The 13136-nt window shown below is 38.2% G+C and overlaps 1 protein-coding gene across 1 annotated transcript in view; it reads left to right on the top strand.

Moving 5' to 3' along the window:
• Nucleotides 1-13136, top strand: part of LOC140241248 (potassium channel subfamily T member 2-like) — a 282715-nt gene that overhangs the window by 238534 nt on the left and 31045 nt on the right. Inside the window, exons 7-11 of the mRNA XM_072320999.1 lie at nucleotides 7063-7171; nucleotides 7816-7890; nucleotides 8546-8629; nucleotides 10349-10443; nucleotides 12523-12712. Of these exons, the coding sequence (XP_072177100.1) occupies nucleotides 7063-7171; nucleotides 7816-7890; nucleotides 8546-8629; nucleotides 10349-10443; nucleotides 12523-12712 (553 nt within the window). The remainder of the gene's footprint in view (nucleotides 1-7062; nucleotides 7172-7815; nucleotides 7891-8545; nucleotides 8630-10348; nucleotides 10444-12522; nucleotides 12713-13136) is intronic.

Here is a 13136-nt window from a genome sequence, read left to right on the forward strand (position 1 = left end):
TTTTGTTATGAGGAAAAACAAGAAGGACAGACAAAAGGGAGCGGTGGTAACCCCTAAGCTATGCCCCAAGAGGAGCATTTAATGACTTTCTGTCACAGACTGTTAGGAAATGTTACCATGGCTAACTGCAGAGAGGCTGATCCAATATCTCAGTGATACCTTGCTTCTTGCTTGTTGAATGAAGCCTTTTCTCGAAGAGAAACCATTCCTTCTAATAAGAGTAGATAAAACTTGTCTTGGACAGATAGACAAAAAAAAGTTTGTGGGGTTATGGGGAGATATTGTACTGTGTTAGACATAAGTGGAAGGTTAAAAAACAACTGTCTCAAATGTTTCTTTCTTTTCTCCCACAAAATATTAACCAGGATATGCAATATAACCAGGATGAACAACATACTATATGCAGATTTAAAAGGAAGATGTGAATATATTGTGTAGGTTCATAATTTTGCTTCCCTCAAGTGCTTGTCTCTTTGATCACAAATTGCCTGTTTCAAAACATCCATTATCAATTTTCCCCATGTTTTTCCTTTGTGGATTCCAATTCTGAAGTTTGGTTGCACATAATAAAAAAGACTTGAATATCCTGTATTATGATATGTTGAGTATATCCTGCATATCCTTTGTATGAAATATTCATTGCTGAAAATGGGATCCCATCACATAACTTCAAACAGTTATCACAATAAAGAGAAGTATGCTTCCCAAAGTTTCCTGCCAAGATTATTGCAGCATATAGGAAAATGTTGTTTTTACAGTGAGATGTGCTCTTGGTGATTTGTTGAGGACGGGCTGATTTTGCTGCAACACGCATATCCCATATACCCTGGCTGAGTGTACTCGGGACTCTTCCTCAACAGGTTAAGTTTGGATCATAGACAGTGCAGTTTTATTTGGATAATGAAGAGCACATAAAGCACAGTATTGAATGAGAATCAGTGCACAAGAATACCAACAGAGACTGCTGTAAAGCAAACTTGCATTTCTTCTTTCATAATAATAATTCTAATTACACAGAGGTAGGTGTATACCTCAGCTGGCACAGAGCAGGTTAGAATAATGTCATATTGTGTCTCGATCTCTCGTGACTTTAATCATGTTCAGCTGTAATTTTTTTTTTTTTCAGTCACCTTAATGACATGTTCAAATAATTGCTATGAGCACATTGATAGGCTGATATTGACATGCTTGCTCAAGGCAGCAATTTTCATACATAGGAATTTTCAACTTAAGTAGGGTCCAAAGGTCACTTCTTGACATATTACTCAACTGACAGTTGTCAAATCCAGTGGAATTATTTGACTTACACAGCGGAAATTGCTGTCCAAATGTAAAGTTTGTGCTCTTGCCTGCTGGACATGAATTTGAAATTGCAAGGGGAGATGGGAGCTGCATTTCCTTTTCTGTCCTTTGGTTCAAAAGCTTCATGTGGACTGAAATACAAAATACAGTGCTTTTTCCATTACTATACTGACCAAAATTAAGGTTGTGCTTATATTGTCATAAACTTTCATGACTCGGGGGGAGGGGGGGGGGGAGTGGATTATGTAGAAGGAAATCATGTTATTGGCTGACATCAAACATAGATTTCCAGCAAACGGGAATGAGGAGAAAAAATATAAAGTGGAGAGGAAAATTGATGACAGTTAAATCCTGAAAAGGTCCCTGTGAGAGTAATGCAAAAATGAGAAATTAAAATAAGGTTAAAGTGTAGACCTGAGGAGAGAAGACAAGAGAAATGATATGTAAAGAAATGTGTAAATGAATACTGTAACCTTATTTTAATTTCTCATTTTTGCATTACTCTCACAGGAACCTTTTCAGGATTTTACTGTCATCAATTTTCCTCTCCATTTTATATTTTTTCTCCTCCGCAGCATTCATTTCTAGGATCCACACTACTAGCTCCCTCTAATTTACGTCTTGAATTTCAATTTGTTCTCTTTCCCCCTTTTTTTAATCTTTGTTCCCCCCCCCCTCTCTCTCTCTCCCTTCTCTCAACATATTCTCATCTCTCCTCGACTTACCTTTCCTTCGCGGGATTATTTGTCCTTTCTCCATTGATTCCACATTCCACAGCCACACTGTTCGCCGACTTCGTTCTTCTCTTGGTTTCATGAATCTTCACTTCTCTTCCCTATCTCCATGATTCTCCAACATTCAACTCCTTCCTCTTCGTCTTTCCTTCTATTTCATCTTTCTCCTTCTAACGATGTCCAAACATCTTACTTGATTCTTACACTATTCTTCCTTACCACTCTCTCTGTTATCCTTTCTCTACCGTCTCCACTAGTGCAACTTCAACTTCTAGCCCATTACTGTCCCCCACTCTTCACTTTTTGCCCTCCTCACAACCCCCATATGTCGCTTCCCTCTTCGTTTCTCCTCTTTCTAAGCTCTTCTTCCAAACAACGATCCGGTTAAGGACTACATACACATGGTGTCAGCACAAATCTTTCTCCCTCATTTACTTCACCATGCAAACATTCAAACAACACATAATTGATAAAAGTTTTAATGGAGGTACATGTACACAAGAATAAACCAATCTGTTATAAATAAGCAAATTTGTGAGAAAATAGACTTGTAGGTGGTTCTACGGCATGTGTCAGGGCAAGGATTCAGGTACTGCTTTACATGATATCAGTTGTGTGCAAGAGAGTGCTACCAGATTGCAAGGTCTATGGCATTAATGCCTTTTTCCAGTCAAATAGTGACACATCCATAACACCATGCTTTCATCAGCAGAAACTCTAACTCCTTCTGCTTTTGATTGGAGATCTTGCCCACTTCAGTACCATTTTTTTTAAGTCTCCTACTCACCCACTTGAGCTTGAATTTCCCTGACTCTTGCTGAATGACTCCTGCTTAGGAAATATTTCTTTTTTTCCCACCTCCAAATTTTGCCTCTCACCCAACTGCACTTTTTTTTTCATATATAAGTGTGTGTGTGTGTGTGTGTGTGTGTGTGTGTGTGTGTGTGTGTGTGTGTGTGTGTGTGTGTGTGCGTGAGCTAAGATAGCTCCAGAGAGCATCTGTATACAACCTTAGAGCTTTGGGAATCCAGCCACAAGGGATGTCATGCTTCCCGTGTACGTGTATGATGTGCGCTGTTGTGCACATGTTTACTGTCAGAGTCTCTTTATTTTGCTGGAGGGTTCAGGCAGGAGAATCTCTTGTGTAATAGATGCTTGAGGTTAATTGGAGTCTCTGCAGCCTTTCTTTTTTCAACTTACAGTATTTTGTCTGCCTTAGTGAAAATAAGTTTAGAAATGCAGACCTGTGCATCTAAGGCAGATGCTACTAAACTTGCTGAATGTTGCAAATAAACAAGTTCTTGCAAAACACAGCACACAGTGGCATGCTTCCTTTTTACTGCAACATGCTTAATGCCCATGTGCAGGTACATTGTATAGGTCTAAGTTTTTTCCCAATATAAATAAGGCCTCTTTCAGTTTAAAAATATGAAAATTTGTTTTTGGCTGAAAAAACAGAAGGAAATTCTATTATGCGAGAAACATTATTCAACCTCTCAATAACAACAACAGCAGCAACAACAACAACAACAACAGCGGAAGCTGTTTGCAAAGGCTTTTCATTTCCATGAATACTATATCTTTTTGGCAATCACTGAAAATATTTTTTTCTGTCATATCTAGGTAGAAGCCATTAGTGGTGCAAGAGAAATTTTGTGCCAATAATACTAGTCTATCAAGAAGTACAAAGACTGCTAAATACTTACATCACACTTTTTACCCACCAAAGGATCAGATTGACAGTTTGTGAGACAAATCGATGTTGTTACCAGAGAGAGTTTTGCCAGTGATAAGCTGTACAAACATCCGGGGTGGTGGTTATTCCATTAGACCATCAATCTGTATGGGCCAAGGATTTGGGGCACACTGGAACCAGCCATTGATGTGCAGGGATGTGGTTTAAGGGCGGCTGCTGATCAATCGGAGGAGGGATTTAAGATTTACATTCTGTGGGGAGATGAGTTATGTCAGAGGAGAAGGAGGATCAATACAGGATTGAAATTGAAGAGAATCTTTTCTCTTTCTTCTTTTTTTTTTTCAGAGAGGGAGATACAGAGAGTGAGAGATTTTTTTTTCATACATATTATATATATTTTTTTGGCCGTCACATAATGATCTTCAAAGTGATGCATTGAGTATTTGAAGAGCTTCTTTGCAAAAGGGGCTAGATCCATTCTTGATGAAAATTGAGTTATTAGCATCACTGCACAGAATTCCATTTGAGTTAGTTACAGTGAAAATTTCAACTCCAGTCAACCATTTGAATAGAAATTATTGCAAAATTGGATTTAGTTTTCCCATACACTTGTGTACAAATTTTCACAAACAAACAAATTTTTCTCTAAAGTACTGAAAGTGGATCTAGCCCCTTTTGCAAATAAAACTCTTCATTTGTTCCACCTACTCGTTTCACTGAACTCCTTTTAGCTTAGTTAAATAGGTATAGCTGAGTGGTGAGAAGTAGGTTATGGGTTCAAGTCCCATCCTGGTTCCTTCCAATTTACTTTTTCTAATCATACATGATATCTTAACCGGAATATGGAGAGTAACAATAGAAGGATTAAAGCAAAAATTCAGAAAAAAAAAAAAAAATAGCATGGACATCAGCCTCTATGTAATGGTTGAGCCATGCTTCAACTGACTTGATTTGGTGGTTTGTTGGTAGATACAATTTTACTTCTGCTTTTTTGCTCTCATTGTGAAGCAATGAGTGGATCCCTCAGCAGTGACTTGGAACTTCAAAAGTTTCAAATTTGAAACATCTGAGGAGCATGGTCCCCACATTACATGATGATTGGTATTTGATAAAATAAAGATCAATTTCAATGGGACAATACCTCAGGACCCTCCCCCCCCCAAAAAAAACAACAACAACAACAACAACAACAACAACAACAAACAAACAAACAAACAAACAAGAAGTAAATGAGCTCATGTAGAATAACAGAATAACAACCAAAATAAAAGCAAAGTGAAGACACATCTACTATATACAGCTTTGAAAACCTTGAAGTCACAACCAGAATTGCACAAATGCAGGATGCCTGTGACATTCTCACCCAGATCTAAAAAGGAGAAGTGAGATCAGCTTCTTCTTTGCATAATCAACTTTTTTTTTCTTTCTCTTCTTCTACTTCATTTGCTTTAATGGCCGTTAAGGAGTGTGAATGCATATTTAGAGAGTAAAAGAGAGCCCTTAGGTGAAGTGCCCCATTTCGGTAACTGATACATTTTAACATGCCCGAAAGAGAAGTTGATGGCATCATTTCACGACACACATTCTAGACTAATGAGATTTATAGAATGGTGCCAGTTGGCTGCTGCGATGGTTTGCTGCATTAAAGGTTCTGTGTAATGAAACCACAATGCGTATTCGTGTCATTAATGAATGCCTGCACATTTTCACTCAATCATTTTGTCATCAACAATGTTGAATCATTCGACAATGAGACCATGTTTGTTTTTTGTTTTTTTTCAAAAAAAGATTTTTCACTTTCTCTGGCATCTCAGGTCTGTTTGTTAAAAAAAAAAAAGTAAAAGAAAAAAAAGTGATATATTGGAGATGTGGTAACTGAGGTCTCTTTTGTTTGCAAAAAGAGCAGAATCAGGGGAATGTTTAAGAAAGAAATTATTGTAACACCTTTATTTTGTAGTTGATGTTCGATGGCGTATTGGCGGTGTTACATTGGTAATGTTTCTCGACAGCACACAGAAGAGACCAAGAGACCAGTTCATATAAGCATCCAAATCCAGGCTCTTTATTTAGTCACAAGAGGATATAACGCTTTACAGGAATATGATATATTGATAGGTACTCCCCATCAAACGGCCATATATTGCCCCTAAAGAGGGATGGCAAGGGAGACCAACGCTTTGTGTCTTTACCCGAAGAGGGTGAAAGAGAGAGCTCCTTTCCAAAGCACATGGTCACTTTTATATTACATGTATACTAGAAGGAGGGGCTTAATCTATAATATTCAAATATTCAAAATAGAGGGATTCAAATTATAATAAAACAAAGGAGTAGGTTAATAGTGACCACTGTCAATCCATGGGTCACTGACACCAATGACTCACATATTACATGATGGGGATGATGGGGGAGAAACTTATCACTGGTAGACAATGGGGAGACAAGTTATCCAGAAATGTTTATGGAAGAGGTGAGGCTCCTAAGGGAGGTAGGGTGTGTAGACTGACCACAGGATGTGATGACCAGTCGGGTTGGACAAAATTCTGAGAATAGCAATGAAGGAGTTTTCCCTCATGTCTGTTTAGTGGTTGAAGCTTGGGTTTGTAGCAACAACACTCCTACAATTGATATATTACATTATCATTATTATTTTGAATAAATCAATAGCTGTCATCTTTTTTATGAAACAGAAGTTAATGAAAACAATGCATTCCCTTGATGTGTTAATGAGATGCCTGGTACACATGTATGTTATGCCCAAAATTCTGGATGCCTACTAGAAGAGCTATCAGTTTCAACAAGGAGAGGTAGAAACATGGAATCCACTATACATAAACAGATTCAGAATTTCTCAACAGATGGTCCTATTCTTAATCTTCCCACCCATGAGTGTTACACATATCACTCTTTCTATATTTGCTGAACCCATATTTCTGTCTTGGGGAAACATGCCCTTTTAAGGCCCAATCTAGATGGTTAACCTTAATGGTGTCTCTTCCAATTTAATACTCTGAAACAGTCTGTGGAGAATGTGTCATATGACATTGTTGTGCAGTGAAAACTTGACATACAGTAATCTAGTACATAAAGTAGTGACTGATGAAATAAATTTGTTTGTTTGGATCCAAATTCATGCATTATTTTATATACTTGTCTTGTCTGTATTGTGTTCCATGTTTTTGGCTACTGATATAACAACAGATAATATAATGAACAAAGTTTCTAGTTTTCAAAGCCCTTGTTTTTTTCATTTTTTTTTTTTTAGTTTCAGCCAAATTCTTGAATTGTTCAGGCATACAACAGGTTTTCTCTCTTCTATGATTGCCTGTGCAGGTTGGCCATGCTGTGGGTGCAGAGGACGACATGGTTGTGGGCACTGCAGGTTTCCATAGCGATCATCAGTGTGGCCCAACACATCCTCCTCATGTATTTACAATATAAGGTCAGAGGTCAACCCTTTGTCGCTTACATCTTTGGGGAATTGGCTTTTTTCTTTAGTTTAATATTATGTTGTGTGATGAGTGCCATTGCCATTTTGTTTTATGTCAGTCTCTTGTCAATGTTTTTATATTCTTCATGTTCTGTGTGTTTATGTTTTTTTTTTCTCTCTGTGATTTTTCAAATCATTGTTGTACATTGAATCTATTGTGCTACTCGTATGTTTCTTTATTATATCATATGCAGTGACTTGCAGAATAACAACCAATTCCTAAGCAAGTTCCTTTTATTACTGTGTTGAAATGAAATGAAAATAAATTGAAAATGAAATGGGGGAAGGATCGATTGAATTAATTTCACTCTGCAGCATACTTTGGTCCAATGTATTCTTTCACTGAAATGAAGATTTGAACTGTTGTATGTAGAAAAGTTATTTATCTGTAAAATCCCTTTGTAAATATTAATGTTGTACTTGATTTTTTTAAATGTTATATCATAAGCTAATAGGGGGCTTTATCATTTTTTGTTTGTGGTTGGCCCATGTGATGTATTTTCATAGCATGAAAAAAGAGAGGAATTTCTGATGAAATTTATTGAGGTATGGCCTTATGTAATCATCTTCCATGTTTTAATTTTCTTATTTCACAGGGAAGTGTTCTACAGCAGATTGTCACCATGTCTTTTTTTCTAGAAATCGTCAATAGTGTGCCGTTTATTATCACAGTGAGTAAACCGAAGTGTACATCTAAATACAGATCTACATCAGTCTTCTTTTTACGAGAAAGATGGTTTCCTCTTGCTATGTGTCATCTTTGTTTTTCAAATAAGCTCAGAATACTGTTACAATAATGTGAAACCTTCAACTACATGTATAGTAGGCCATACATGTTATGTGTATCCTTTGTGAAGCTTGTGTTTTGTAAAATTTTGGTGATTACATGATGATACAACACAAATATATTAGTCCTCAGTAAATCTGTTTTCAATTTAGCTTTCAACATTTACATACATTGTAGTGAACAGGTTCTAAAAAGACTTGTTGATAGTGTTTGCACTATACCTATTCCACCAGTGCATATCATTGCTCAGTTGAGATTTGTTCAATTGCTTTGTTTGGTCCTACCTATAGGTTCCTGAAAACCAGTGAAAGAAATCAACTATGATTGCAAAATGATAATGTTGGTGATGTCATGTGCTGTGAAGTTAGTTGATGTGTTTGTTACAGATGGTGGCCACATTTCAAAAAAAAAAAATAGTGTTAACCATTCTCCTAGTTGTAAAAGTGACCCTAATTTTATGTGTTTTTTTTTTGTGTTTTTTTTTAAATAAAATATCATCAGTGGATGTGAAACTTATGGTGTTCTTTTTCTTACCACAGATTTTCTGGGAACCATTAAGAAACCTCTTCATTCCAGTTTTCTTAAATTGCTGGCTCGCAAAGCAGCTTCTTGAAAATCTTTTTGTAAGTATCATTATAGAAGATTATGCACTCCGCTACGTGTTATATGTGTGTATTCATGTGTCCATGAATGCATCTATTTTTTCCCAGAATAGTTGGCATGAAATTCTTGATCATAACTGATGTTCAAATATCTTTTGAAAAAGACTGAACATAATTACATGTCTATACCAAGCTGAAATGTAAATTGTTGTGAGAGCAATTTGTGGTATTGATGTGCTCTATATTTGATCTTTAATCATTCTTCATATTGCAAATATGGGTAAACATGCATCAGGGACCACATACGATAGTGCATTCTTTTTTGACATTAGTGTAGAGAATAGTAATGTACGATGCTCTTTGACGGAAACCAACTACCTTCAAGCTTTGTTCCATATGCTGGTCAAAAATGCATGCATATGAAGAGTTTGTTTGCAAAAACCGATAAGTCCATATTTGCCAAATGGAGATATTTGCGATTAAAGGTCAAGAAAAATAAAGAGAATAATAAGAAAATGTTTGCTTCTTTTGATCATAACTTAAGAAATATACCTGTATATGTAGTGACCAATATATCATTTAAAAGGTATCATTTTGTACTTTATGACAGAGATCGTACTTCAAAATCTTCAAAAATGGACTTATCGGTTTTTGCAAACAAACCCTTCATATATACCCACCCATTACATCTATGAAAAAGCAATGGAATATTGTGATAAATTACCAGTGCGTAAGTAGCCATAACTTTCTCTAAACCTGTTTGCATTTGCACAATCATTCACTTATCTACTGCATTTAGGTCACTTCTCTGTCTATATTTTTCCCTCAAGGTACTAGCATCTCTCTAAATGGAAATAACAGAATAAAGTACATGATGGCATTAGTTGTTGTTGTTGTTGTTGTTTTTTAGTATGTTTGGGTGTGCTGTAATACATGGATCCTCTATGCAAGCTTGAGCCTGTGCATATTCATGATGCAGTTAATAGGTCATCATCCAAACTGACCTTTGATCTCTCTCTTTCCATAGAATGACTTGCATAGAGTGATGATGAGGTCACACTCGGCACTCTCTCTTTTTTTAGTATGTTTGAGTGTGCTGTAATACATGGATCCTCTGTGCAAGCTTGAGCCTGTGCATATTCATGATGCAGTTAATAGGTCATCATCCAAACTGACCTTTGACCTCTTGACCTCTCTCCTCACAGAATGACTTGCATAGAGTGATGATGAGGTCACACTCGGCACTCTCTCTTTTTTTTAGTATGTTTGAGTGTGCTGTAATACATGGATCCTCTGTGCAAGCTTGAGCCTGTGCATATTCATGATGCAGTGAAAAGGTCATCATCCAAATTGACCTTTGACCTCTTGACCTCTCTCCTCACAGAATGACTTGCATAGAGTGATGATGAGGTCACACTCGGCACTCTCTCTTTTTTTAGTATGTTTGAGTGTGCTGTAATACATGGATCCTCTATGCAAGCTTGAGCCTGTGCATATTCATGATGCAGTGAATAGGTCATCATCCAAACTGACCTTTGACCTCTTTCTCCTTTTCTCCATAGAATGATTTGCATAAAGTGATGATGAGGTCACACTCGGCACTCTCTCTTTTTTTAGTATGTTTGAGTGTGCTGTAATACATGGATCCTCTGTGCAAGCTTGAGCCTGTGCATATTCATGATGTAGTTAATAGGTCATCATCCAAACTGACCTTTGACCTCTTGACCTCTCTCCTCACAGAATGACTTGCATAGAGTGATGATGAGGTCACACTCGGCACTCTCTCAGCAGCTCATGATCCTCTTCTCATTCATCTTGTGCCTCATATTCACCAGGTGAGTTTATCCATGCATCTCTGCCCCCATTCCCATGTGGGTGGGGTTGACAGTATGCCCTTGTCCCCCCCCCCCCCCATCTAATAAGAGTGGTCTTGAAAGGATGCATATGTATATCCAACCCCTCTTTATCCCTGAAGCGATGATCCATGTTTGTGCTTTTAAACATATTTCCTGTGGGATTTCATGCTCTCAATGTTTATTTATTATTCTTCTTCTTTTTATGTTCTCACAAGAAAGAAATGGCCTGCTCAGTTATGATGGACGTGCCATCACATGTGAGATTTCCGCATCCACTCACTCGCATTTTCCATTAGAAATATTGCTGTTGATTTGCTCTTTGCATATTTACCACAAAACACAAGGAGCATGTACACTGTGAAGATGTTGTAAAAATCTCCATGATATTAAGCATCAATATTATACAGATATTGACTTACCAGAGGTGGAATATAACATTTGAGATCCTCGCGGGAAGTTATATTTTTGTCGAGGATTATTATATTTTTCCGAAGCGCGTAGCGCTGAGGAAAAATATAGTATTCCGAGACAAAAATATAACTTCCCAAGGGAAATTAAATGTTATATTCCTACCGAAGGAAAAAGTCAATATCTGTTATATTATATGACCTACAGTACAAGAAATAAACTGCTGTATATGCCCTAAAGCAAACACTACTCCTTTTCGCAGTCATATTCATGAACGCGCGTACCGCATGACAACAGTGCGCTAGTGTCAGTGGTATTCAATCGAGCCACAAGTAACCTCTTGATACATAGATCTAACTTCGATGGCTTTCACGTAGGCCTACCGGGAATTCGTTCTTCCGTGGAGTACGACCGTTGCCTGTTTATCACATACTAAGTAATTTCTAGAACAGTCATTAATCAATCGTACGTAGGGCCTAGTTTCGTAGCGGTAGAGCCAGATTTTGTAATGAGAGATGTAAAAATTGTAGAAGACTAGACCAAATGCCGCTTTTGGTCTGGGTAAAGCAAGCTTGTTGACATAACATTTGTTTGTGGTGATGTATGAGAATGTGAACTTTCTGATAATGTAGGGCCTAATCTCTTCTGCCTGCGGTCACTGGTACAAGAGCTGTTTAGACTACGGACCTGGCCCTGGTCCTGGTCCTGCGCTAGTACAAGTAGCATAAAAACTTACTCATTAGTTCAGGCTCTGGTAATGTAATGGGAAATCCTTTGGCTTTCCTGTCACGACTGTCCAACGTTAACATTGATTGGAGTAGGAGGCTCTATAGCTATCAGGACAACAATTCTTTCTCTCTCACAAGCGAAAGGCAGCTGCTCATCAAAGCTGCCATGCCAGTTTGACGAAAACAAATCAGTTGCAATTTCGTAATTCGCGCTTGCAGTGTACTAGCGTGTGTCAGTGTGATGCTCATTTAATACCGCTAGCGCATTCTGTAAACGTAAGTGGTATGGTGCGTGTGGTCGGTCGACCGGTCACGATTACATTCGTAAGTATGTGTGTGTGTGTGTGCAAAGCGTCTCTGTGTATGTTGCACGCATCATAACAATTGATTTTTGATTACGTCACCCCTCCAGATATAACGCCATTTGTTTAACGTAGTCGCTGTTATATTCCATGATTGTACGTAATTTACGTCATGTTATGAAATATAACGCTTCTCATCCTTGTGAACATGGTCACGTGACAGCATTTTGACCAATCACACATTGGTATCTTTTATATAGGTCATATAATATTCATGGATGTATAACAGCTTCTCTGTAAACCCACTATATTTTCTTGTTGCAGGTATCTTTTTGTCAACAAACAGACAACAAAGAAAAAAGGCACAATTATCCCTTAGACTATTATACACACTTTACCATTGCCATCTATACAGTAAAAAAAGAGAAAAGAGCTTTTGAATATTATGTCTGCATCTTTTTGATGCCATACAATTTGTAATATTGCAAATTGAACAGTTTTTAACCCATTGAGGATGAGTGGCCAGTATACGTACTTGCGCAGGAGTCTATGGGGAATACATGATGTAGCAAAATCAGCTGGTGCTCAAGGGGGTAACATCTTTTGATCTCTTGACGCAGTGTCTGTGGGATTCACCACCTAGAGAGGGGGGATGTCACCATCAATGGCATGTCCTTTTTCCACGCCTTCTACTTCACGGTCGTGACCTTCTCCACCGTCGGCTATGGCGACATCGAGGTCAGCATCTGGCCCTCCCAGCTGTACATCATGATGATGATCTGTGCTGCACTCGTGCTCCTCCCGCTTCAGGTGAGAAGAGTTTTCCCCCTTCCTCCTCCTCCTCTTCCTCCTCCTCCTCCTCTTCTCCTTCCTCCTCCTCTTCCTCTTCTTCTTCTTCCTCCTCTTCTTTCTCTTCCTCCTCCTCTTCCTCCTCTTCCTCCTCCTCCTCCTCCTCCTCCTCCTCTTCTCCTCTTCTCCTTCCTCCTCCTCTTCCTCTTCTTCTTCTTCCTCCTCTTCTTTCTCTTCCTCCTCCTCTTCTTTCTCTTCCTCCTCCTCTTCTGCTTCTTCTTCTTCCTCCTCCTCTTCTGCTTCTTCTTCTTCCTCCTCTTCTTTCTCCTCCTCCTCCTCTTCTTCCTCCTCCTCTTCTTCTTCTTCTACTTCCTCCTCCTCCTCCTCTTCCTCCTCCTCTTCTTTCTCCTCCTCCTCCTCCTCTTCTTCCTCCTCCTCTTCCTCT

Source organism: Diadema setosum, chromosome 17, assembly GCF_964275005.1.
Source record: "Diadema setosum chromosome 17, eeDiaSeto1, whole genome shotgun sequence".
NCBI lineage: Eukaryota > Metazoa > Echinodermata > Echinoidea > Diadematoida > Diadematidae > Diadema > Diadema setosum.